Below are 27,883 nucleotides of genomic sequence, written 5' to 3'. Positions count from 1 at the left end.
ATTTAAAAACTTGCCAAGGACCTTTCCATTTATTCTGCACCACCTAACCACTGTCAGACTACAGTCCCTGGCTGATGAAAAGACAAAACACTTCATTGGCCTCTTCTGATTCTCTTATGCCCAGATGCCTGTGGTGATCCGCCAAGATTTGAATCTATGATGTTCAAGGGTAATCCTGCACCCTTTTATCATCATGGGGACAGAGTCGAATTTAAGTGTCGTTTAGGATACAAGCGTATTGTACCTTTTCTCGCTACCACCGCTGTTTGTCAGCCTGATAACACTTGGACACCCCTCCAGGAGGCTTGTACAAGTAAGTACACAAAACTTTTCTTTTTATTGCTCTGGAGATTTTTACACATGTTAGAGTGAATATTTGACTGCTACAATGGTGATTTTCTCATGGGACTGTGGATGTTAGATAGCAATGTCTTTGAAAATCTCCTGGGAATCTTTTTCTTGGCAATTGCTTATCAGGGTAAATGTGAATCTTAAGTTTGGGCTTTAAATAGTTAAATGAATTTACAAGAGCAATATATGATCTTTTTAATGTATTGTTGGATATGGTTTGCCAATATTTTGTTGAGAGTTTTAGAAAACTGAAAATGGATCTGCCTTTTGACCCATTAATTCCATTGCTAGAATTATATCCTAAGAACCCTGAAACATCAACCCAAAAGAATCTATGCACCCCATAGTTCATAGCAGCACAATTTACAATAGCCAAGTGCTAGAAGCTACCTAGGTGCCCATCAGTAAATGAATGGATCAAAAAACTATGGTACATTTACACAGTGGAATTCTATGCAGCAGAAAGAAAGAAGGAGCTCCTACCCTTTGCAACAGCATGGATGGAACTAGAAAGCATTATGCTAAGCAAAATAAGCCAGGCAGTGAAAGACAAATACCATATGATCTCACCTTTAACAGGAATCTAATCAACAAAACAAACAAACAAGCAAAATATAACCAAAGACACTGAAATTGAGAATAGGCTGACAGTGAACAGAGAGGAGAAGGGAGGGAATTTAGGGGAAGGGGGGAAGGGTTTGAAGGAACTAGTATAAAGGACACATGAACAGTAACAGGGTTGGGGGGTGGAGGTGGGAGGTGGGAAGAGCTCAGGAGGTGGGCTGGGATGGGGGTAAAAGGCAGAAAACTGTACTTGAACAACAATTAAAATAAAAAAAGAGAAAATATATAAAATAAATAAAAATAAAAGAGTAATGTAGAATTTTGACTTTGATTCAAATCTGTTTTAAAATGGATAAAAAACAACAAATTTGAAAATTTCCTTTTAGAAAAATCATGCCCACAGCTAGGAGATCCCACAAATGGTCAAGTGGTCTACGTAAATGGAACTTACCAGTTTGGTTCACAGGCTCACTATGTTTGTAATGACGGGTAAGTTGCTCCTTAGAGAGATAAGGTAAATGTTACTAGTTCTATTTCTGTTTGGTTCTCTTCTAAGCATTCCCATAATTTGGATTTCATCTTGCTTTCTGTGTGACAAGTTGGACTTGTAGCCAGTCAGCTCTTAATGTTTTTATGGAGACTGAAAAGATATGTAATGAATAGAAATTTAAATTGAAGAAAAGGAAAATTTTATAGTTTTATGTGTATCATTAGCATTAAAAATGTAGTAATCATAATGACATTACTTTAACAACTAAGTGTACCCTATTTCACATGGCCAACCCTCAGAGTCGACGGAGGGCTTACAGAACGAGAGGTAGATTTGCCCACCAAGGATATTATTACATTGAGATAATTCTGTAAAGTGTCAGAAGAATATTGACCTGGTTAGTCTGGACCATAAGATTGATCAAGACCTCTTAGTTGGAAAACCTGATTTCTCAGACTGCTACAAAGAATGAAGGTCTGAAAAACTATTACCAAGCACTTAATAGTAGCTTTGTTCTATAGGACTCTTTTAATAGTATATATTTGAAAATCTGTGAAAAATATGCATTTGGAGGGTAAATATAATACACTATAAAAATGCAACTGATTTTTTAATATTGCCTTTGTATACTGCTACTCTGCTGTATTCGTTTATTAGTTCTAGCAGAATTTGTGTGTATATGTGTGAGTGTAATCTCTAGGGTTTTCTACATTTAAGATTTTATTATCTGCAAATAGTGACAATTTTACTTCTTCCTAACCAATTAGGATGCCTTTTATATCTTTTTTTCTTGTCTAATTTCTCTGGCTAGAACTTCTAGTACTTTGTTAAGTAGAAGTGGCAAAAGTGAGCATCCTTGTATTGTTCCTGATCTTAAAAGAAAGCTTTCAGATTTAAACCATTGCATATGATGTCTGTTGTGAGTTTTTCACGCATAGCATTTATTGTCCTAGGGGTACTTACCTCCTATACCTAGATTGTGAGTACTTCTTTGCAAGAGTGTTGAATTTTAATAAGTCCTTTTTCTGCATCCGTTGAGATGATCCTGTTGGGTTTTTTTCCCTTCATTCTGTTCATATGGAAGACTACCTAGATCAATTTTCCTATACTGAGTTACCCTTGCATTTCAGGAATAAGTCTCACTTGTGCATGGTGGATAATCTTTCTGGTTTCTGTTTGCTATGATTTGATGCATGTTTTTGCATCAAAGGTCAGAATGGATACTGGTATGTGGCTTTCTTTTCTTGTAATCTTTTTCTGCCTTTGGTGTCACAGTAATGCTCTTCTCATGGAATAAGTTCTGAGGGCTTCTTTCCTCTACAACACTTTGGAGAAGCCTGAGAACACCTGGTATGAGTTTTTCTTGAAATGTTTGGTAGGATTCACCAGTGAAAGCATCAGGTCTCTCTGGCTTTTCTTTCTTGGAAGATGTCTGATTACTGATTCAGTCTTACAAATTATAAGTCTACTCAGATGTCATATTTTGTGTGTGTGTGTGTGATTCAGTCTTGGTCAGTTTTGTGTTCTGGAATTTTTCTGTTTTATCCAGGTTTTCCAGTTTGTTGGATCAAGTTGTTCATAGTACTTTAAAGTATTTTGTATTTTTGTAGAATCAGTATTAATGCCCCCAGTTTTATTTTTTATTTAGTAATTTGTCTTCTTTTTTTTCTTAGTCCATCTAGCTAAAGTTTCATCAATTTAGTTGATCTTTCTGACCAAATAACTTTTAGTTTGATTTATTTTTCTCTCTTGTTTCTCTTTACAATGTTTTATTTATCTCTGCTCCAAACTTTATTATTTCCTTTCTTTGGCTAACACTGTATTTAACCCTTTTAATTGTTCAAGTTGTAAAGTTAGGTGGTTGATTGCATAGCTCTTGTTCTTTGTTTTAAGTGTTTATAACCATAAATCCCTCCCTTGGAAATACTTTTGCTGCACCCAAAAAGTTTTAGGATATTATGTTTTCATTTTCATTCATTTCAAAGTATTTTCTAATTTCTGTTTGATCTATTGGATGCTTAAAAGTGTAAATGCTTGCAATTTTGTGAATTATCCAGGTTTCCATTTGATATTGGTTTATAACTTTGATAAGAGAAAGATTCTGAGCTGTGTGAAATTAAATTACAGAAGGCTAGAGGGGTAGGAGGAAGAGACAAGGAGTCATCAGTTAACAGAGCCAAGGGCAGAAACGAGAAAAGCTGCTCACTTTCCTAAGTGTATGTTGAACCATTGAATCACCTTGCAGACCTATTTCAGCATAGTGTTTAGAGAAGAGCTATTTCAGGAAATAGTCTAACCTAAAGAGGGGTAGCTGACCACCACTCTCCACTGCATCCTGTGGACACATGCCCATTCCAAATGTTGTCCACAAACAATCCAAAAGCAGCAAACACTTCTTTCTTATGGATTCTCTCCCTATCCCAGAATTAGACCAGCTTTACTTTCTCTTGCCCTCCTTACCTATAGCCATTGTCAATTATTTCAAAACAACTTACTAAAACTTACAGAGTACTCACTATATGTCAGACACTATTTATCTACTATTCAAAACAACCCTGTGAGGTATATACCATTATACCATTTTCATAGATGAGGAAACTGAGAAAGAGAAACATTAAGGGTAGCTCAAATAACAAGTTAGTCCGGCGGCTGGGATGTAAATCCAGGCAGGTAAGCACGAGGGCCAGATTTCTCTACTTGGGCGTTTTACTGGGCTGAGTGGCATGAGAAGTTCAGAGAACTAAATGTTGATGTGCCTCCTGAAGATAGAAAAGAGGCCAGACTATCAGGCAATGACAGACTTATTTAGACACTTTTCTCTAGGCCTATGAATGTTCAAATGCAAAATCTCTTTAAGTTGCCAACTTGCTTAGCAGTTCAATACATTGTTTAAGAAACTTCTCCCTCAAACTACTATAGTGCAGAAAAACAATCACATAAAAATGTTCTTTATAATCATGTGCTTCTTCTTAACTAATAAAGAAAACAGTAATCTTTCTTTTCTCATTTAGTTATTACTTACTTGGAACAAAAATTGTATATTGTGAAATTTCTGGAAATAGTGTGGAATGGAGTGACAGTCCTCCACAGTGTGAAAGTAAGTACATTCTCTCTTTAGAATTTAGAGCCACAGTGCTCAAATTCTGTCCCCTGGGGACTCTTTTATGCTTTTAATTTAACAAAGACCCCACAGAGCTTATCTTCAGGTGGGTAAGTCAATTGATATCCATTATCTTAGAACAAAAACTGATAAATTTTAACAAGAAATATTTATATATTCATGTTTAAGAACTCATAAGCTTGATGCATATTTGACTATGGAACTTTTACATGGAAAATCAAAACTTTAAAAACAAGTGATGGAATAATGGCATTGTTTTACATTTTTCAAATGTCTTCAAGTTCTGGCTTTAGAGGAAGATGCCTGGATTCAGCACATTGCATTAGCAGACAATTTGCAGGCGTTGGAAATTTCACTGTACACTCTTAAGGATGAAAGTGATGAAAGGCAGTGATATCTGAGTCTACCTGTGAACCACTGATTTACACATGGATATATTTTTTAACTGTGAAGCCTTTTTCAATGACCACTGAGTTTTACTTTTAATCACCAGCAAATTTTCTCATTAAACGGTCAACCTCTTTAATGATGAGAGCAAAACTTGGAATGGCCTTGAAGATAATACAGCTATTTCACATAGGTATCTTCTACTGCTATTAAGAAAACTACTTTTATTCTAAAAGTACAGCTCCACATTAGTGTTTTGAATTGGTATAATACATTCTCTCATAGAAACTTTCTTCTTAATGGACATTGGATTCACAACTAGATTGTAGAAATTCATATGTTAATAACTACTGAAGGTAGTTAACAGGATGTTACTAATACTGTCTTCATCTTTAATCTTTTTTTGCCTTCTGTGTCTTTTTTCTATTTTTAAGGAATTTTATGTCAACCTCCCGGAAAAATATCAAATGGGAGATATACAAATAGCTACAAGGACATATTTGAATATAATGAAGTAGTAATTTATAGTTGTAATCCCTCAAATGGACCAGATGAATATTCACTTGTTGGAGAGAGCAGGCTTATTTGTTCTGGGCATAATGAATGGAGCAGTGACCCTCCTCAGTGTAAAGGTAACATTTCCATTTCTTTCTTTCTTCATTTGTAAATAGTATGGAAACACTTTCAAAATACTGTTGCCAAAAAAGTAAACAAAACAGTCATATGAGCTTGCTCCTCCTGTTAAATTAGTTTTTAAGTTAATTTACTATAGGGCAAATAGATTTAAAAAATACTTCTAGTTATAGAGTTCCCCAATGTTCTCATCACCCCAATGTTCTTGGTACTTCACTGTATACATTGTGAATTAGTGTGTATATGCATGAATTAAGACTTTTTTTGCTTGAGAGCATCACAAAACACACACCGGCTTAAAAATAAAGTCTCATAATATGGGACATATAAGAGTTCTGCCCAGAGGAAATGGTAAAATGCAAAAGACTAAACCTCTCACCAACAAGAGTGATAAACTCTGGGTAAAACATACAATCATACCTTGTTTAACTGCACTTTGCTTTTTTGCATTTCATACATGTTGTAATTTTTACAAATGGAAGATGAGACCCCTAGGAGCAAAATTATTATGACTTACTTTATTATGATACTCCCTCTTTATTACTGTGGTCTGGAACAAATCTGCAGTATCTCCAAGGTATACCTGTACATAAAAAGCAATGTTTACTGCATTCAAGTGTGACCAAAAACAGGGAGACAACTAGAGTGTATTTGACTCTTGAAAGGAAGAAATAAATCACTGTATAACAACAAAGTTTCTCTTTTCAAGTACATATAGAACAAACTCTAATAACATATTGTAGTCAATAAGATAATTTTTTAGTTTCCAAAATTTAATTCATTTATTGTATAATAAATATCACAATGGGATGAATGTAGAATAAAAAAACAAACATAGTATCTGTAAAATCCCCAAATATTTGAAAATTATTAATGGCAATAATAACTCATCAATGAATCAAAGAAGAAGTCACAAAAAATTGAAAAGTGTTTTGAATGGAATAAAATTAAACAATATATCAATACATCAAAATTTCTGGGACAAAGCAAAAGCATTGCTTAAGAGGGATATTTATAGCCCTGGCTGGCATAGCTCAGTGGATTGAGCACGGGCTGCGAACCAAAGTGCCGCAGGTTCAATTCCCAGTCAGGGCACATGCCTGGGTTGCAGGCCACAGCCCCCAGCAACCGCACATTAATGTTTCTCTCTCTCTCTCTCTTTCTCCCTCCCTTCCTTCTCTAAAAATAGAAATTAATAAAATCTTTAAAAAAGAGGGATATTTATAGCATAAAATACCTACATTAGAAAAAGAGAAAGATCTCAGATCAATAATATATGCTTAAGATGTATTCTATCTTAAGAATTGAAAAAGAAGCAATTTAAATAAAGAACAAGGAAATGATAAAACTAGAAATCAATGAAATTGAAAAAAGAAAAAGTAGAATCAATAAATACATGGCTTTTGGGGAAGATCAATAAAATAGATAAACCTATAGCCAGTTGGATAAGAATAAAAGAAGATACAAACGACCAATATCAAGAATGAAGAAGAGGACATTACTAAATATTCTGTATACATTTAAAGTATAATAGGGGAATAACAGAATTTTATGCCTATAGCTTTGACAACTTAAACCTCTGACAAAGACACCTACAGGCTCCATGTCCTCACTGGGTAATTCTACCAAACATTTCAGGAGTGAATAATAGCAGCTCTATATAAACTCTTCAAGAAAAATAGAAAGATGGCATTGCCTTGATATCAAAACTAGGAAAATTATAAACAGTATCCATTATTAACATAGAATCAAAACTTCTTAACAAAATATTAACAGATTAAATACTGTCATATAAAAATAACAATATCATAATTAAGTAGTATTTATTCCATGAATGTGATGTTGATTTAAATTTAAAAATTAATCAGTATAATTTGCTATATAAAAAGAGTATAAAAGAAGGAAAAACACATGATCATCTTAATAGGTGTAAAAAAACATTTGAGAGAATTTATCATCTTTCCATGGTAAAACTTAGCAAATTAGGAACTGAAGTGGACCTGTCTGAAACTGCCAAAAATCACCTCCATTACATGAATCTCACAGCTAACATTATACTTAATGTTAATAAAGTAATTTATTTCCCCTTAAAGTTGAAACAATATAGGATGTCTACTCTCACCACTGTATTGAGTATTATATTGAAGGTCATAGCCAGCACAATGAGGCAAGATATGGAAAAAGGCATATGTATTGAAAAGGAAGAAATAAAATAGACCTTATTCATTTATGGAATGATTGTTTAGAAAATATGAAAGACTGAAGCTTTAGACAAGAACTTAATGTGGAGTAGTCAATTCTATGTCTATTTACTGGCAATGATCTATTAGAAATTCAAAGTTTTAAAGTACTATTGACAACAGCTCCAAACTGCACAAACTATTTGTAAATAAACTAACAACATATGTGCAAGATTTGAATGGTAAAACCAACTGAACACTTAAAAGACATTAAACAAGACATTAATTAATAGAGAAAAATTCTCTATTTTTCATAGATTGAAAAGATTGTTCATAGATCGAAAGACAATATAATAAAGATGCCAATTCTCTGTAACTGATCTATAAAATCTCAGTAAAAAATGCCAAGTCAAATTTTATAGTAATGAAAACTAAACTTTATATGGGAAGATACTCAAAACAATTTTGAAAAAAATTAGAAGATTCAATCTTCCTGGTGTCAAGACTTACTATAAAACATAGTACAAGGCATATGCTTAAGGTAGTGTGGTATTGGTGAAAGAATGACCATAGAAAACAGTAGAACTATATAGAGGCCCTGGAACAGACCCTTTAAACTGTGTTGATTTCTGTACTGGCGCACAAAATATGCAGTGGAATAGCTAATAGTACAGGGACAATTGGATAACCATATGCAAAACATTTTTTTAAAAACCCTAAGCCCATGTTAAGAGCATATTTCACCATTTACTGAAAATAGATCTTAGACTTAAATTTAAACCTATAATTATAAAACTTACACTAGAAAACATAGAAAATATTTGTGGCTTGGCCAAAAAATATTAAATATAATCTTAAAAGCCTGATCCTTTAATGAAAAATAATGAACACATTGGACTTCTTAAAAACTGAAAAATTCTTCTCTCAAAAGACATTGTACCAAGAATAAAAATTAAATGATAATAAACACTGGAATAAAATACTGGCAAGCACATTTCTGATAATACACTTGTATCTGTTATGTATGTAGAAACACGATAATGAGAAAACATCCCAATTTTATTAAATAGACAAAAGACTTGACTAGACCTATTTCACCAAAGTAAATATAAGGGTGGCAGAAGTACATCAGAAGTTGCTTAATATGATTAGTAAATACAGAAATGTAATTTAAAACCACAGTGACATACCATTGAACATACCATTGAACTTGAATGGCTGAAATTCAAAGCAAAAACAAACACGTAATAGAACCATACACTGGAAAAGATATGAAGCAATTGGAACTTCCATACATTGCTGGTAAGGATGCAAAGTGGACCCTGGCTGGTGTGGCTCAGTGGATTGAGTGCTGGCCTGAGAACCAAAAGGCCACTGTTTGAATTCCCAGTCAGGGCACATGCCTTGGGTAGTGGGCCAGGTCCCCAATAGGTAACATGTGAGATGCAACCACACATTGATATTTCTTTCCCTCTCTTTCTCCCTCCCTTCCCTTCTCTTTAGAAATAAATAAATAAAATCTTTTTTTAAAAAAGAATACAAAGTGGTATGTCTGTTTTGGAACACAGTTTGGCAATTTCTTATAAAGTTAAGTATACATTTACCATACAGCTCTGCAATCTGAGTAAATTAAAACTTGTGCACATAGAACCCCTGTGTGACAATCTTCTTAGCAGCCTTAGTCATAAGCACATTCTAGAAAATCTATATTATAGGGATGAAAACAGATCAATGGCTGGCTGGTTTCGGGAGGTGGTTGTGGGGTGGGGGGTGGGAGTGCTGAGTACTAAGTGGCATGAGGAATGGTTGGATGTAATGGAACTTTTCAAAGTCTTTTCTGTGGTGGTAATTACACAGTTAGTGTTTCCATTTATGAAATGTCATAAACCTGTACACTCAAAAGAGTTTTACTATATGTTAATTAAATTCAGTACACACCTAACTTAAAATCATTAATGTGACTAATAGCATTTTAGCACAACAGAAAAAGCTCAGTGAACCTAAATTCAGGACAATCAAATCGAACATGATTTTAAAAAATATTTAAAATATTTAGAGAGATAATGTAGCAAAGAGCAGCAAATAATCATACATATTATTGGAATTTCAGAAAGGAGAAATAACAGTATGGACAATTATTTGAATAAATATTAACCCAAAATTATTCACATCTGAACCAAAATAGCAAACCCACAAGTCCAGGAATGTGAGTGACTCTAGCAGGTTAAATAAATTTTAAAATTTTACCAAGAAATCCCCACTAAGTGAAAACACTTGTGATAAAACTACTACAATCAAACGTGAAAGTAAAAGAAGCCCTGAGAAAGGGGAGGAATGCATATTACACTGCCCCTGCCCCCATAGAGTGAGAACTGACTTCTCTTGGATCTGTGGCAGGGCTGTGGAGACTAGAAGACAATAATATCTGCTAAAGTACTAAAAGAAAAACAGAACACATTACCTAGAAATCTCTTTCAAGGAGAATTTTTTCAGACCTGAAAGTGAAATAAAAACATTTTGAGATAAAGGTAAGAGAATTTCTCACTATCCAGGCCTACACTACAAAAATTGCTAAAGGAAATACTTCAGGCTAAATGGATACCTTACCTGATGGAAATTCAGATCTATAGGTAAGGAGGAAAACCACTCTTCTGGTTTAAAAGTCTGTATGTTACTGGCCCTTATCTATTGCTAGGATTTAATCTCATAATCTCTTTTACTCACTGGACAACTCAAGGTTTGGTTTGTTTGCTTGTTTGTTTATTTGCTTCATCTTTTCCAAATTCTGCCAAACACATTACTGGATCCTCAAATCAATGGTCAGCATTTTACTTCCTAATTAGAAGAGTATAATTGAAAAAATGCCAAAGCACAGTGCTATGGAGTCTAAGTTTTGACTTTTAACTTTATCTCAGGCCTATAGGATTATACGTTGGGTTACAATGTAAAATGTGATATTTGATTATTAAGATATAGTTTGGTAAATACAGCCCTAACTTCATTGGCCTTTCTATTTTTTAAATATCCCAGTTCATGTAAATTCTTGCTATCTAAGAACTTTCTTTTTTCGTATCTTTACATGGCTAGCTTCTTATCAATGTTTATAACTGAGCATAAGGATAACGTTCTCACAAGAGTCTTTCCTGCCTTTCTAAAAAAGCAGTGTACTGTAGTCAGTATCAGCAAGACTTTTTTAAATCCCTAAAGAGAATAAAATTTGCTTTTGAAATTTCCCAGAATTTGTATCTGGTAGTCAGATACTTTTAAAAATGTGTCAGTATGGGAAAAACATGAAGGATTGAGCAAAACGGGAAAAGGACTCATGGCCATGGACAACAGTGTGATGGTTGCAGAGGGGAGGAAGGTATAAGGGAAATCAATATTAATGGAAAAAAATACAATTGAAAAAAATATTTTAAGAAAATATCACAAAATAAAACATAAAGGAAACCAATAAACTATAATGACAGTCTGTTCTACGTGGGAAAATATTAGATTTCTCTATACCTGTTTACTTGGAATTAGATATTTTTAAATTAAAATCCTGCCTTGTCTCTTTATTCCCAGTGGAAATTACTAACTTTGCACTAGTTTTTCTGTCCTATGTTAGAGCAGCTTTCCATTAATTATGGAATTTCTCTGCCTTTTAGTGGTCAAATGTCAATATCCAGTACTCAAGAATGGAAGACTGGTGGCAGGATTTAGAAAAAAATATTACTACAAAGCACAGGTTACATTGGAATGCCTGGAGGGATTTTACCTTGAAGGCAGCAGCTTACTTACCTGTGGAGCTAACAGTAATTGGGAGCCTAAGATACCAAAATGTATTCAAGGTACAAATACCTTTTCTTTTCTTTTTTTATTAATTTTTTTGACATTTACATTTTATTTCTTGACATCAACAAAACAGAATAATTGAAAAGAGGCAGTTTTTGTAATTAACTATGTCTTAGATTCACTTCCATGACAGATGTATGACATAAAATGTATATGTTATTTATATTTGTTAGCACATTATGTACATCACACTGGTGCCTAAATTTCTGTTGTTTGGCATTTTTATGTGTAAATTGTGTAGCATATATTTTTCCAATAAGTTGAAGCATGAGAAAGTTTACTTACATAAGTCAAGAATGAAAGGCATCTTATTGTATACTGAAAATAATAACCATTGGTTGAGCCAGCCTACATTATTTTGTTTTCTAAATGTTTACTCCTCCCAGGAAAAAAACTGTGATTTCCTATGTCTCAGAATTAGTAACTTTCTGCTTTATTTTTCAAAGTTGTTTAAATACCTGTTGATTTTTTTAAAATCCTTTGAATGGTGGTTTACAGTCATTCATAATTTTAGTAATAAAAAGAAAAATAACATATTTACAGCTATTCTAGTTGTTATACTAATGATTCTAAATTGATTTTTCATAGTCCACAAATATAAACAGGTGTGTAAACTTGGGCAAGTTACATGAACTTTAAATGTGTTTCCTTGTATGTAAAATGATTTAATGCCTTCCTCACTGGGTGATAGTAGAGTTGAAATGGGCTGCACTTAGAGCACTTAGCACAATGTCTGGACTATAGGAAGCTCTTAAAAGAAGCTCATTTATGATTTACAGCATCACTCTAATTTACGTGAAGAGGAAGGTCCATAACTTCCATGTTGTCCGCTTCCATTGACTTTGCTCTTTTATTCACTTTAAAAGTGATCTGTTGACACCTTTATAAGGTATCTTTGTATGACCAGTTTAGTTCTTTTTATATAGTAGCATTTAAACTGGGAAATGTTTGCCCAAAACAAGATCCATATTTCTACCACCTTTCCACACTTCATACAATAGTGTTTTTATCTGTACTGGGAATGTTTATTTGGCAATGGAAGCTAAACATTATAGCAACTGAAAGGCAGGAAAAGTCTTCATTTAAGTGAAAAGGAGTACTGATCAACTGCTCTCCTAGACACTTCAGAGATCCGAGAGTTCTGATCAAGATGGCAGAATAGGTAAGCACTGAGCTTGCCTCTTCCCACAGCCACATCAAATTATAGCTCAGTTATGTAACAGTCAACCTGGAGAACCACCTGAAGACTAGCTGAACTAGTGGAACTCATGTAACTAAGGATATAAAAAAAGAGGCCACATCAAGACTGGTATGAAGGACAGAGGTGTGAAGTGGGCTGGTCCCAACCCATGTGTGGCAGTTGAGAATCAGGAGGGACATTGTGACTGCGGAGGTCCCCACTGAGGATCGAGAGGTCCTAGCTCTACACCAGGCTCCCTGGACCAGCATTCCAGTGCTGGGAAGAGAATTTCACAGCAGCTGGCTGTGAAATTCAGTGGCTGTTCAGTCCAGTCTTATTGAGATGGAGAGCTGCTAAAAACCCAGATGTTCTCCTAGAAGGCCTGCATACAGGCTCAGTCCCTCGCAAGCACTAACCCTAAGCACCAGAAAAGGAACAGTGGCTCAAAAAGCACCAGAGACATGTGGGGAGAAACTGAAATGTGTGGCTTCAGGGCAAGGGCTGTCATTGTCTCTACAGCCTTCAGGGAGAGACTGGCACCAAATCTGAATCTGTATTAACCCAGTAAATACCACTCACAAAATCCCGTTGACTCCCTGAGACTCAGCTCTAGCCCATGTACACACTGCCTTTGGCTCTTTCAGTGGCTAATGGGCAGATGTGACCTGCACTGCACACTTTCTTAAAATTTTCCAAAGTCTACAGGCCTCAAGAAGGCAGTGGCTGACCTTGGTGTGCTCTATGCCTTTTGCAGAGTGGCTCCACACTCATTGTGGGTGGCTGCCAGCCTCAAGTCACATTGTGTCTTCTCCTACAAGCCTCCTGGCCTAGCACAGGCAGTAGCCAACCCGGGATTACTTTGTAGCTCATACAAGATGGCCCTGGTCCCAGCACAGGCAGCGGTTGAACTTAGCCTGTACTGGAGCCCCGCTCAAGAAGCCCCAGAACCAACACACCTGATGGCCAACCTCATATCACAACAGAGCACCACTCAATTAGCTCTGCAAAAGGCAAACCCAAAGGGTGGTCTCAAAAGGCACCAGAGCCCCACTGGGGTGAATCATATTCCATAGGGTCAGTTCCCACTGTGGTTGTTGTCAGTCCTCACAGCCAGTCAGCCTGAGGGACTACCCCACCTATTGACTAGCAAACAGCAATCAAGGTTCAACTACAGCAGGGGGGCACACACAATTCACACGAGGGACACTCTTGGAGCATCTGGTTCAGGTAACAGGGAGACCATGCCACTGGACCCCAAAGAAAACCTATTACATAAGGCCACCTGCCAAGACTGGGAAACAGCAGATCTGTCAAATACATAGAAAAAAACACAGAAGGAGTCAAAATGAGAAGACAAAGAAATATATCCCAAATTAAATAATAGGAGCAAACTCCAGAAAAAGAACGAAACAAAATGGAAATAGCAATACACGAGATGCAGAGTTCAAACCACTGGTTATAAGGATGCTCAATGAACTTAGGGGAAGAATAGATCAACAGAGTGAGAACTTCAACAAAGAGAGGGTTAACATAAAAAAATAGAAACCATAAAACTAACCAGTTAGAAATGAAGACTTCAATAACTGAAATGAAGAATACTCTAAAAGAAATCAACAGCAGATTAGATGAAGCTGAGGATCAAATCAATAATTTGAAAGATGAGATAGTGGAAAACACCCAATCAGAATAGCAAAAAAAAAAAATATATTAAAAAATGAAGATAGTTTAAAGGGCTTGTGTGACAACATCAAAGTTACCAATGGACACGTCATAGGAATACCAGAAGGAGAAGAGAGAGAGAGCAAAGGATTGAAAGCCTATTTGTGAAATGACTAAAATTTACCTAACCTGTTGAAGGAAATAGTCACAATAAGTCCAGAAAGTATAGATAGTCTCATACAAAACAAACTCAAATAGGCCACACCAAGACACATCATAATTAAAATGCCAAAAGTTAAAGACAAAGAGAGAATCTCTAAAGCAGCAAGAGAAAAGCAGTTAGTCACATACAAGGGAAACTATCATCAAAATATCAACTGATTTTTCAATAGAAATTTTGTAGACCAGAAGGGATTGGTATGAAATATCCAAAGTGATGAAAAGCAAGGACTTATAAGCAAGATTACTCTACCCAACAAGGCTATTATTTAGAATCAAAGTAGAGATAAAGAGCTTCCCAGACAAGAAAAAGCTAAAGGAATTCACCACTATACAACCAATATTATAAGAAATGTTAAAGGGACTCTTTAAGAAAAAGAACATAGATATGAAAAAGAACATAAAAATGAATAATAAAATGACAGTAACTACATATATATATATATATCAATAATCACTTTAAATATAAATGGATTAAATGCTTTATTCAAAAGACACAAGGTAGCTAAATGGATTTTAAAAAACAAGAACCATTCATATGCTGTCTACAAGAGACCCATTTTGGATCAAAAGACACACACAGACAAAGTGATGGAAAAGATACTTCATGCAAATAGAAATGAAAATAATCAGGGATAGCAATACTTATATCAGAAAAAATATATTCTAAAACAAAGTCTATTACAAGAGACAAAGAAGGACATTACATAATCAAAGGATTAAAGCCAACATGAGGATCTAACTCTTGTAAACACTTATGCACCCAATGTACAAACAATTAAATTCATAAATTAAATATTGATGGACATAAAAGGAGAGATCAACAGTAATAGAGTAATTGTAGGAAACTTTTAACACTCTACTGACATCAGTGGATAGATAACAAAGATAGAAAACCTAAAGAAAACAGCAGCCCTAACTGACATACTGAGACAGATGGATTTAAATATTTTTAGAGTACCTTACTCCAAAACAGAAGAATAAACATTTTTCAAGTGCACACTGAACATTATCCAAATTATACCACATGCTAGGCCATACATAAATTTAGCCTCCATAAATTTAAGAAGGTTGACATTATCTTCTCTGATCATAATATATGCAACTAGAAATCAATTACAAGAAGAAAACAACATATGGAGGCTAAATAAAATGCTGTACATAATGGATGGATTAACAATGAGAGCAGGACATAAATCAAAAGTTACCTTGAGTAAAGTGAAAATAAAAAGAAAATGACCCAAAATGTATGGCACACAGCCAAAGCATTTTTAAGAGAGAACTTTATAGTAATACATGTCTACCTCAAAAACCAAGAAAAATCTCAAACAACTTAACTTCATACTTAAAGGAACCAGAAAAAGAAGAACAAACAAAGCCCAAAGTGAATAGAAGGAAGAGAATAATAAAGAGCTGAGTGGAAATAAATTAAAAAGAGGCTAAATCAAAATAAGTAGAAAAAATCTATGAAATCAAAGGATGATTCTTTGAAAAAATAAAGATGATTGACATACCTTTAGCCAGACATATAAAAAAAGAGCCCAAATAAATAAAATCAAAAGTGAAAAAGGAGACATGACAGCCAACACCACAGAAATACATAGGATTTATAAGAAAATACTATGAATGATTATATGCCAAGAAATGAGAAAATATGGAAGAAGTGGCCTAGAAACATAACCTTCTAAGACTGAGTCAAGAAGAAATAGGAAATCTGAATAAACCAGTAACCACTAACAAAATCAAATCAGTAATCAAAATATTCCCAACAAACAAAAGTCTTGGACCAGATGGCTTCACAGGTGAATTTTAGCAAACATTCAAAGAAGAATTAATACCAATTCTTCTCAAACTATTCCAAAAAATTTAGGAGGAAGGAAGGCTTCTGAGCTCATTTTATAAGTCAGCATTATCCTGGTCTCAAAACCAGACAAAGCATTACAAAGAAAAATTATAGGCCAATATCCCTGATATATGCAAAAAAGTTTTCAACAAAATACTAGCTAACTGAATTTAGCAATATATTAAAAACATCATATACCATGATCAAGTGTGATTTATTCCTGGGATACAAGGTTGGTTCAATATTTGCAAATCAATTAACATGATATATTACATAAACCAAATGAAGGATAAAAATCATTAATCTTATCAAAATATGAGGAAAAAGCATTGAAAAAACCTAGCATTCATTTATAATAAAAATTAGCGAAGTGGGAATAGAGGGAATAGTATAGGCTACATATGCCAAACCTACAGCTAACATCATACTCAGTGATGAAAAGCTAAACTTGTTTTCTTTAAGATCATGAACAAGACAAGAATGTCCACTTTTATAGCACTTGTTCAACATAGTATTAGAGGTCCTAGCCAGAGCAATCAGACCAAAAAAAAAAAAAAAAGAAAAAAGAAAGAAAGACATAAAAGGCATTCAAATGGAGAGGAAGAAGAAATGATACTAAACTACATATAGAAAGCCCCAAAGATTCTACCAAAAGAATAGAATGGATAAATGAATTCAGTAATATAGCAGGATACAAAATTAGTTTTCAGACATCAGCTGCATTTTTATACATCAATAGCTAACTATCAGAAAGAGAAATTAAGAAAACAATTTCTGCCCTAGCCAGTGTGGTTTTGTTAGTTGGAGCATCTTTCATCACATAAGCTGACAGGTCGCAGGTTTGACTCCCAGTCAGGGCACATACCTGGGTTGCAAGTTTGGTCCATAGTGGGGACATGTGTGAGAGACAGTTGATTGATGTTTCTCCCTCACAACTATGTTTCTCTCCCTCTCTCCCTCCTTTCCCTCTCTCTAAAATCAATAAGCATGTCTTCAGGTGAGAAAAAAAAATGTTTTTAAAGAAAGAAAACAATCCCATTTACAATACCACTAAAAATCTAAAATACCTAGGAATAAGTTTAACCAAGGATGTAAAAGACTCTACTCTAGTGAAATAAGACAGTCACAGAGGAACAAATACTGCATGATCCCACTTATATGAATTATCTAAAATAGTGAAACTCATAGAAGCAGAGAATAAAATGATGGTTTCCAGGGATTGAGAGGAAGGGGAAACAGACAATTGTTAAAAAAAAAATTGTAAGACACTGAAGAAAGAAATTGAAGAAGATACAAATAAATGAAACATATACTGTGTTCATGGACAGAAAGAATTAATATCATTAAAATAGGCATACTACCAAAAGCAATCCCTATCAAAATACCAATGGCATTTTTTAAAGAATGAATAATTCTAAAATTTATATGGAACCACAAAATACCCTGAAGAGCCAAAGAACACTTAAGAAGGAACAAGGTTGGAGGTCTTGTGCTACCAGATATCAAAATATACTATAAGTCTATAGTAACAAATGGCATGACACTGGCATAAAAAGCAGACATATAAATCAATGGAACAAAATAGAGAGCCCAGAAATAAACTTACACCACCAAAAAACTACTTGACCTAACAAGTGAATTTAGAAAAATAACAAGATACAAAGTGTATATTCAGAATTGAAGGCATTTTTTATACACCAACAACAAAATATCAGAAACAGAAATCAGGGGGGAAATCCCATTTTCTAAAGCAACAAGAGAAATAAAGTACCTAGAAATAAACCTAACCAAGGAAGTAAAAACCTGTACTCAGAAAACTACACAACACTAAAGAAAGAACTTAAGGAAGACATAAATAAATGGAAGCATATACCATTTATGCATAATCCATGTTCATGGATTGGAAAATTTAACATCATCAAAGTGTCCATACTACACAAAGCAATTTGTAGATTCAATGCAATCCCTCTTAAAATACCAATGACATATTTCACAGATATAGAACAAACATTTCAAAAATTTATGTGGAACCATAAACAACCTTGAATAACCACAACAATTTTGAGAATGATGAACGAAGTAGGAGGGATCACAATACCTGATATAACACTATACTACAAGGCCACAGCAATCAAAACAGTCCGGTACTGGCATAAGAATAGACACATAGATCAGTGGAACAGAATAGAGAGCCCAGGCATAAACCCATGTCTCTATGGTCAATTACTATTGTACAAAGGAGGTAGAAACATAAAATGGAGTAAATATAGCCTCTTCAACAAATGATTTTGAAAGATCTGGACAGCTACATGCAAAAAATGAAACTTGACCAACTTACCCCATTCACAAAAATAAATGCATGATGGATAGAAGACTTAAATATAAGCTGTGACACCATAGAAGTTTTAGAGGAAAACATAGGCAAGAAAATTTCAGATATTCTATGCAGCAATGTTTTCACCAATATGTTCCATAGAGCAAGGGACATGAAGGAAAGAATAAACAAATGGGACTTCACCATAGTAAAAAGCTTCTGCACAGCTAAAGAAAACATCAGTAAAATGAAAAGGGAACCAACTGTACTGGAAAACATATTTGCCAATGATACCTCAGACAAGGCTGTGATCTCCAAAATATATAAAGAACTCACATGACTCTACACCAGGAAGACAAACCACCCAATTGAAAAATAGGCAAAGGACCTGAACAGACACTTCTCCAAGGAGGACATACACAGGGCCCAGAGACAGATGAACAGATGCTCAGCATCACTAGCTATCAGAGAGATGCAAATTAAAACCACAGTGAGATACCACTTCACACTAGTCATAATGGGCATCACAAACAAATCGACAAACAACAAGTGCTGGTAGGACGTGGAGAATAAGGAACCCACTAGTACACTATTGGTGGGAATGCAGACTGGTGCAGCCACTGTGGAAAACAGTATGGAATTTCCTCAGAAAACAAAAAATGGAACTGCCTTTTGGCCTGGCATTTCCACTACTGGAATTATATCCTAAGAACCCTGAAACACCAATTCAAAATAACTTATGCACCCCAATGTTCATAGCAGCTCAATTTCCAATAGCCAATTAGTGGAAGCAACCTAAGTGCGCATCAGTAAATGAGTGGATAAAAAATATATGCTATATTTACACGATGGAATACTATGAAGCAGAAAGAAAGAAGGAGTTCCTACCCTTTGCAATAGCATGGGTGGAACTGGAGAGGACTATGCTAAGTTGAAATCAGCTAGGTGATGAAAGACAAATACCATATGATCTCACCTACAAGAGGAACCTAATCAAGAAAACAAGCAAGCAAGCAAAATATAAACACAGACACAGAAATAAAGAAAATCTGACAGTAACCAGAGGTGAGGTGGAGGGGTATAATGGGAGAAAATAGCCAAGGGTTGTCAAGGAACACATAGAAAAGATACATGGACAAACCAAAGAGGGTAGGATTGAGTGTGGGAGGTGGACGTGCATGGGGTGAGGGAGAGTGGCAGGTGGAAAATGTGGACAACTGTAGTTGAACAACAATAAAAAAAGGTTCAGGAAGCAATACTTACATCAGACTATACAGACTTTAAAACAAAGGCTATAAGGAGAGACAAAGAAAGACATTTCATATATAAGATCCAAGATATGGAAGCAACTTAAGTGTTAGACAACTGGATAAAGAAGATATGGTACATATATACAATGGAATATTATTTGGCCATAAAGATAGTGAAATCTTATGATTTTCAACAACATGAAAAGATAAAGACCATACGATTTTACTTATACATAGAATCTAAAAAGCTAAAACAATCAAGACAGAAAGAAACTTATAGATACAGAAAACAAACTGAAGGTTGCCAGATGGGAAGGAGGTTAGGGAGCTGGGTGAAAGAAGGTTAAGGAATTAAGAAGTACAAAGGCATAGTTACAAAATACTCACAAGTATGTAAAATAAAACCCATGTAATATAGTCAAGAATATTGTAATAAGTATGTATGGTGCCAGGTGAATACTAGATTTTTGGAGGAAAAGGGCCACTTCATGAGTTATTTAAGTGCCTAGTCACTATACTGTACACCCGATACTAATATAATAAATCCTTGAGTGTCAACTGTAATTGAAAGAATCCCTAAAACAGGTAAATATCAAAACTTGCATTTGAACTTGCCCAGAATTTGCATCTGATAGTCAGATCTTTCTCAAAACTTACTGTGGGAAAAGAAATGTGAGAAACCAATAAACTATAATGACAAGTTTTTTTTTTCCAGCTGGAAAAAGTTGTTACATTTCTCTAAATCTGTTTACTTAAATTAAAATGTACAAATCAAGTCTTTCATCAAAAAAAAAATCTTGCCTTCTATTCCTGTCTTTTTGTTCCCAGTGGAAATTACTACCCTGCACTAGTTTTTCTCTCCTAGGCTAAAGCAGCGTTTCATTAATTTTGAAATTTCTTTACTTTTCATTGGTCAAATATGAATATCCAGTATTCACGAATGAAGGACTGGTGTCAGGATTTGGAGGAAAATATTACTATTACAAAGCGAAGGTTGTAGTTGAATACCTGGAGGATTTTTACCTTCAAGGTAGCAGCACAGTTTTCTGTGGATCTAACAGTTTATGGAACTGTTAGATGAAACTGTTAGATGGAGCCTAAGATGCGAAAATATATTAAAGGTACAAAGGTGTCTTCTTCCTTCTTGTTTTTTTAAAGATTTTATTTCTTTGACATTAAAAATCAGTGACACAGAATAATTGAAAAGAAGCCATTTTAGTAACTAACTCTATCTTGTATTCATTTCCATGACAGGTAGTACATACATTTTACAAAGAATTCTGCTGTTGTTATTTGTATGTTTCCATAGGATCTTAGCATGTTCTGTACATCACACATTTTTAACTGCAGATGAACTTTGAAATCATTTAGTAAGCCTACCTATATTTTTAATTTGAAGTAGAATCACATTAAACTCATAGGCTAATTTTAACAATACACTAATGACAAACTTGTTTGCAATTCCAAGAGTGTTATAGAAATTATTACTGGTCAGAAAGAAAATGACAATGATATTGAATGTAAATTCATAATATTTTATACTTTTTAATGATAAACATTAAGATAATTTATAAAAGAAAAAAATGAAATTGTAAGAGGTTTTTACAAAGGCTTTATTGTCTTTATGTTTTTTTTACTTATTTCCATTTTTCTTTTAGGACATTCCACTACCAGTAATAAATCACCATCTAAAGACATTGAGGATTTCGGTATTACTTTGGTTATTAATGACTATACATTATGAGACCTTAGAATTCTACATGAAAATATGATAACTAAATTATGTCTAGTTAAAGAAGAAGCAATCTGACACAAATGAATGATAATTGATATTGGTAATTTAATAATGCAGATACCATGACAAATATAAGCACTAGTATGCATAGATACATATAGATAATACAGTCTTTAGAAGATGCCTTAAGTAAGGATTCCTAATAGGGTGAGGTAATTTTCTCAATTGCTGTGTAGCTTAAAATTTATACAAGATAACATGCTTTTGTGATGGCAGTTTATAGATTAATTTTCTTTCTGTTGATATCTTATATATGGAAGCCTTAAAGTATTTTAAGTAGGGTTAGTTGCAGGCTCACAAGTCCATGCAATATATGTTAAAGGAAATTATACAGTTTTACAGAAATAAAATATAAATATTTCTAGATGAGTAAAAGAAAGAAAAATATTTATTGCTGTTTTACATTAGATTTGCTTAGTAAGGTAATCTTTTAATAAAATGTACTTCAGGTTTGTCATGTTTTTTCCTCTGAACAACACTGTGATCAGACTGTCATCTGCCAGTAAATCCAGTGCCATCCTAAAACATTAAACACTTGATAATTTTTATAAAAGGAAAAGAGCAGAAGAAAACATAGTATCATATGCTTTGACTTAGAGAAATTTAATAAAAGTTGTGGCAACTTAGAAGCAGAGATACTACTGACCAACATTTGTAAGGATTAAAATTCTATAGTGTTATTTCTCTCTGGATAGCCAAAAATGCAAGCTTAAGTTTCTAAGCATAATTTCTTCCATGTGCCCTGCTGTTTCATTTACATTCTTAGAATCTCCTTAATAAGTATGACTATGTTTTATAGTTCTTTTGGAGGAAGATATAAGGAGGGGTTGATGATAAGGTCAAATATCATTTGTAAAGACTGCAGATTGCACCTGTGTGATAGGTTAAAGAATTTCATCACAACTTATTTCACAGATCCACTTTTGTTGGAAAAAAAATAAACTCCTAATAAAATAATAAGAAATTGTAGATTAAATGCTAAACTAAACCAAGTATAATAAGATAATATGTTTTTAAAATGATTTTTCTCTAGTGAATTCTGATTGTTCTAGTAGTAAACTTTACTCAGTAACCTGGTGTGGTAGCTACACCAGGTAGCTACAAGGGTTCTGTGACCAAAATGAGCTTCATGCACTACCAGTGACACTAAACTAGATTGGTAAACTTTTTCTCTGCTGTAGTCTATAGATTATCTGATGAACTAAAATGTATTTGCTATCTGGAGACTCACATGTGCTCAATTATCTTCAAACAAGTTTTAATTTTTTTTTCTCAGATAGAGGAACCATTTAGTGATTATTCTTACAGTAAGTGTCCCAAACTTGGATTGCACTTAAATCAAAATATTATTGTGAAGAAGTGCATCAATTAAAATTTTTTTATTTATTGATTTTTAGAGAAAGAGAGGGAGGAAGAGATGTATGTGCTCTGACCAGGGATCCAACTCACAATCTTGGTGTATTGGGACAATGTTCTAACCAACTGAGCTACCCAGCCAGGACAAAATGCATTCATTACTTTTTAATGATGTACAAACTTTTCAGTTTCTATAGTTTTTATATCTAGAAATTAAATAAACCAGTCTAGAAAAACCTCACCTTTTCTAGATATACTACCTTATGTTGGTAATTGTATATTCTTTTGTATTCCATATTTTCATTTAGTAATGAGCCTCGAATAATACATATTTTTAATATGATTAGTCATAATATGATTATGATTTGGGGTGAGTTTTCATCCCAAATATACTTTGGATGTTTTTCTAAATTTAAAATGAACTCCTGTCTGACTTACTATGGACTATTTAGGTGATTCCAGAGATTTGGACTTAGTAAAAAGTCCAGATAGAATATAAATGTATATGTGTTTAAATAAAATAATATTTCTTCCAACTAAAATGTAACCAACATTAATTTCTTCTGCTAGATTTTGAAACCTGGTATTAGTTTTTAGAGTTAAATATCATTTGTTTCCTGATTTCTTGTAGTTCCTGGTCTTGTGGAAATTGGCACCAGCATGTACAAATATCCTAACATCAGGAAGACAGAGTAAATTAAACTTGTTTCTTGAGTACATTGGTGCTTGTCACTTGTGGTATACTTTTGTGCAGCCTTAGTTTTCATTCTGTGTTGCATGTTGCCTTGTTTAAAAATGTGCCTATGTGAGTGTGCTGTCAGAATTGTACTTCTTGCTAAAAATATTTTAACTACTTTTAATATTATAATAAGTAATCAGCGTAGAGTTACTTTAGCTATTATGACTGTAAGAAAATTTCTGTAGTGTTTGAGGTTTAAGTTCTGCAGAAAATTATGGATCATTAAAGAACCTATAACCTAGAATGATTTAACTGCTAAATGTATCATTCAGAATTGTAGGAAAGATGAAGTGTTTCCTGGACAAGCAAAAACTAAAGAAGGTCATCACCATTAAAGGAGCTTTACAGGAAATGTTAAAGGGTTTTCTTTCAGAAAAAAAGGAAAGACCATCACAGAAATTTTAAAATAAAACAAAGAAAAAAATCATAAGCAATGACAAATATTTAACAAAAGCAGTAAATCAGACATTTACAAAGCTCAAAAGTTCAAAAGACAAAAGTTCCAAACTCAACTTCAGAAAGTAGGAGATACACAAAACAAAAAGATCTAAAATATGTTATCAAAATCATAAAGCATAGATATGGGAATAAAAATGTAGTCTTTTTTAGAATATATTGAAATATAAATGCCTATCATTTTTAAATGGATTGCTATAGATCAGTGATTTTCAACTGGTGTGTCACAAGAACTTCGGTAAAACATGCAACACCTGACTATTTAGTCAGGGTCACTGACCTCTTTTCCCTTAGATGGTGAAATAAAAAAATGATGACACCCAACACAGTAAGAGCTGTCCGGTGTGAATGAATCAAATTTACACCTCTTTTTTGTTAGATCAGCAAAAAATATATTTTTAGGTGTGCTGCTAAATTTAGCAATTAGTTTATGTGTGCTGTGAGATGAAAAAGATTGAAAATCACTGCTATAGATATGGAATGATATACATTAAACTCATGGTAATGACAAACCAAAAACCTATAAAAGATACACAAAGAAGAAAGAGAAAATAACCCAAAGAAAACCAGCATTAGGTCAGGGACCAAAAGAAGAACAGAAGAAAACTACAAAAACAACCAAAAACAATGAACAAAATAATAAGTACACACTTATTGATAACTCTAAATGTAAATGGATTAAATGCTTCAACACAGAGTTATAGTGTGGCTGAGTTAAAAAACATGACCCATCCACATGCTGCTTGCAAAACACTGCACATGAAAGACTCATACAGATTGAAAGTGAAGGGATGGGAAAAGATATCACATGCAAATAGCAACAAAAAAAAGCCAGCATAACAATACTCATATCAGACAAAATACATTTTAAAACAAAGAATGTAAAAAGAGACAAAGAAGGATATTACATAAATATAAAATGATGATGAGGACATAACAATTATAAATATCCATGCATCCAATATATGTTGCTAAATACATAAAGGAAATATTAATGGACATAAAGGGAGAAACTCATAGTAATACTGTAAAAGTGTTGGGTATCCCACTCACATGAATGGATATATCATACAGCAGAAAATTAGTAAGAAAATTCTCTTAAATGTCACATTAGAACATACTGACTTAATAGACATTTGTAGAATATTTCATCCAAAAACTAGAATACAAAGTTTTTAAAGTACATATGAAACATTCCCTATGGTATATCACATATTAGGACAGAAAACAAGCCTCAGTAAATTCAACAAGATTGAATTCATATCCAGCACAGTTTTTGACCAGTGTCATAAAACTAGAAATTGATCAACCACAGAAAGAAAACTCAAACAAAACCCCCACAAATATGTGAAGACTAAATAATATGCTACTAAACATCAAATGGATCAAAGAAGAAATCAAACAGAAGATAAAAAATACCTTGAGAAAAATAAAACTGAAACACAATCTTTTGAAATATATGAGATGGAGCAAAAGTGGTTCTAAGAAGGAAAGCTTATAGCCATAAAGGCCTACATCAAGAACCAAGAAAAATTTCCTGGCTGGCATAGCTCAGTGGATTGAGCGTGGGCTGTGAACCAAAGCATCAAAGGTTCGATTCCCAGTCAGGGCACATGCCTGGGTTGCAGGCCACGGCCCCCAGCAACCGCACATTGATGTTTCTCTCTCTCTTTCTCCCTCTCTTCCCTCTCTAAAAATAAATAAATAAAATCTTTAAAAAATATTAAAAAGAACCAAGAAAATTTAGAAATAAACAATCGAACTTTACAACCAAAGAAACTGAAAAAAGAACAAACAAAACCCAAAGTAAACAAAAGGGAAGAAATTATAAAAATCAAAGTGGAATAAATGAAATAGAAATCTTTTTATAAGACAATAGAAAAAATCAATGTAACTAAGAGCCGGTTCTATGAAAAGATAAAGATAAAGAAAACTGATAAATCTTTAGCCAAACACATCAAGGAAAAAGAAAGGGCCCAAATAAAAATAATAGTAAATGATAGGGAAGTTACAATGAACACCACAGAAATACAAAGAATCATTAAAGAATTTTACACAAAATTATTTGCAAACAAACTCCATGATATAGAAGAAATAGAAAAATTGCTAGATGCATATGACTTGCAAAGACTGAACTAGAAAAAAATCTAAACAGACCAATTATTGGTAATGAAATTGAAGCAGTGGTCAAAAGTTCTCTCAACAATTATAGTCCAGGATGAGACCAATTCACGGGTGAAATTCTTCCAAACATTTAATAAAGAATTAATACCCATCATTCTTAAACTGTTTCAGAAAATATCAAAAAGGAAGAAATGCTTCCAAACTCATTCTACAAAATCAGTGTTACCCTAATACCAAACCCAAACTAAGACATGCAACTGATGAACATAGGTGCTAAAGCCCTCAACAAAATATTAGCAAACCAAATACAACAGTGCATCAAAAAGATCATACACCATGATCAGGAGGGATTCCTTCCACAAATACAAGATTGGTACAACATTTTCAAATCAATAAATATGATTCACCACATAAACAAAATGAAGGATAAAAGCCACACACTCATATCAATAGATGCAGAAAAAGCATTTGATAAAATCCAGCAACCATTTATGATAAAACTCTTAGCAAAATGGGAATTGAGAGAACTTCCCTAAACATGATTAAGGTTGTATATGACAAACCAAAGCCAGCATCATACTCAATGAGGTAAAGTGACAAGCATTCCCCCCGAGATTAAGAACAAGATAGGGATGTCTGCTTTCACTTCTCTTGTTCAACATAGTAGTAGAAGTCCTAACCATAGCAATCACACAAGAAGAAGAAATAAAAGGCATTCAAATTGGAAAAAAAGAAGTAAAACTATGTTTATTTGCAGATGGATGATATTCTACATAGAAAACCCTAAAGAGTCCACCAAGAAACTACTAGAACTGATAAATAAACTACTCAGCAAAATAGGATATAAAGTTAATATCCAGAAATCCATTGCATTTTTATTTTATTTTTAGTTCAAAAGTCTTTTTTTAATTTTAATTGTTGCTCAAGTACAGTTTTCTGTCTTTTATTTCCATCCCAGCCCACCCCTCCAGTACTCTCCACCTCCCTCCCACTTCTACCCCCCTAGTTTTTGTCCATGTGTCTTTTATACTTCTTCCTGTAAACCCTTCCCCTTTTCCCCTGAAATTCCACCCCCTCTCTGCTCTGGTCATTGTCATCCTGTTCTCTGTTTCAGTGTCTTTAGTTATATTTTGCTTGTTTGTTTGTTTTGTTGTTTAGGTTCCTGCTAAAGGTGAGATCATATGGTATTTCTCTTTTGCATTTTTATATGCTAATAATGAACTATCAAAAGGGAAATTAAGAAAACAATTTCATTCACAATTGCTTCAAAACAAATACAATACCTAGGAATAAATCTAACCAAGGATGTAAAAGACTTGTACTCAGAAAATTATAAGACACTGAAGAAAGAAGTTGAAGAAGATACAAATAAGTGGAAGCACATA

General features: G+C 33.8%; 1 protein-coding gene across 1 annotated transcript in view; it reads left to right on the top strand.

Moving 5' to 3' along the window:
* LOC123813409 (membrane cofactor protein-like) overlaps positions 1–23,921 on the top strand; it is a 31,814-nt gene extending 7,893 nt beyond the window's left edge. Inside the window, exons 2-8 of the mRNA XM_045830404.1 lie at positions 125–313; positions 1,302–1,404; positions 4,417–4,502; positions 5,348–5,545; positions 11,377–11,559; positions 21,687–21,737; positions 23,811–23,921. Coding sequence (XP_045686360.1) covers positions 157–313; positions 1,302–1,404; positions 4,417–4,502; positions 5,348–5,545; positions 11,377–11,559; positions 21,687–21,737; positions 23,811–23,875 — 843 coding nt within the window. The 5' untranslated portion in view covers positions 125–156 and the 3' untranslated portion in view covers positions 23,876–23,921. The remainder of the gene's footprint in view (positions 1–124; positions 314–1,301; positions 1,405–4,416; positions 4,503–5,347; positions 5,546–11,376; positions 11,560–21,686; positions 21,738–23,810) is intronic.
* Positions 23,922–27,883: the final 3,962 nt, after the last annotated feature.

This window comes from Phyllostomus hastatus, unplaced genomic scaffold (genome assembly GCF_019186645.2).
Source record: "Phyllostomus hastatus isolate PE091 unplaced genomic scaffold, TTU_PhHast_1.1 phas_contig_1518, whole genome shotgun sequence".
In the NCBI taxonomy this organism is placed as follows: Eukaryota; Metazoa; Chordata; class Mammalia; order Chiroptera; family Phyllostomidae; genus Phyllostomus; species Phyllostomus hastatus.
The sequence above is the reverse complement of the archived record's forward strand: the minus strand, read 5'-3'. Positions and strand labels throughout refer to the sequence as shown.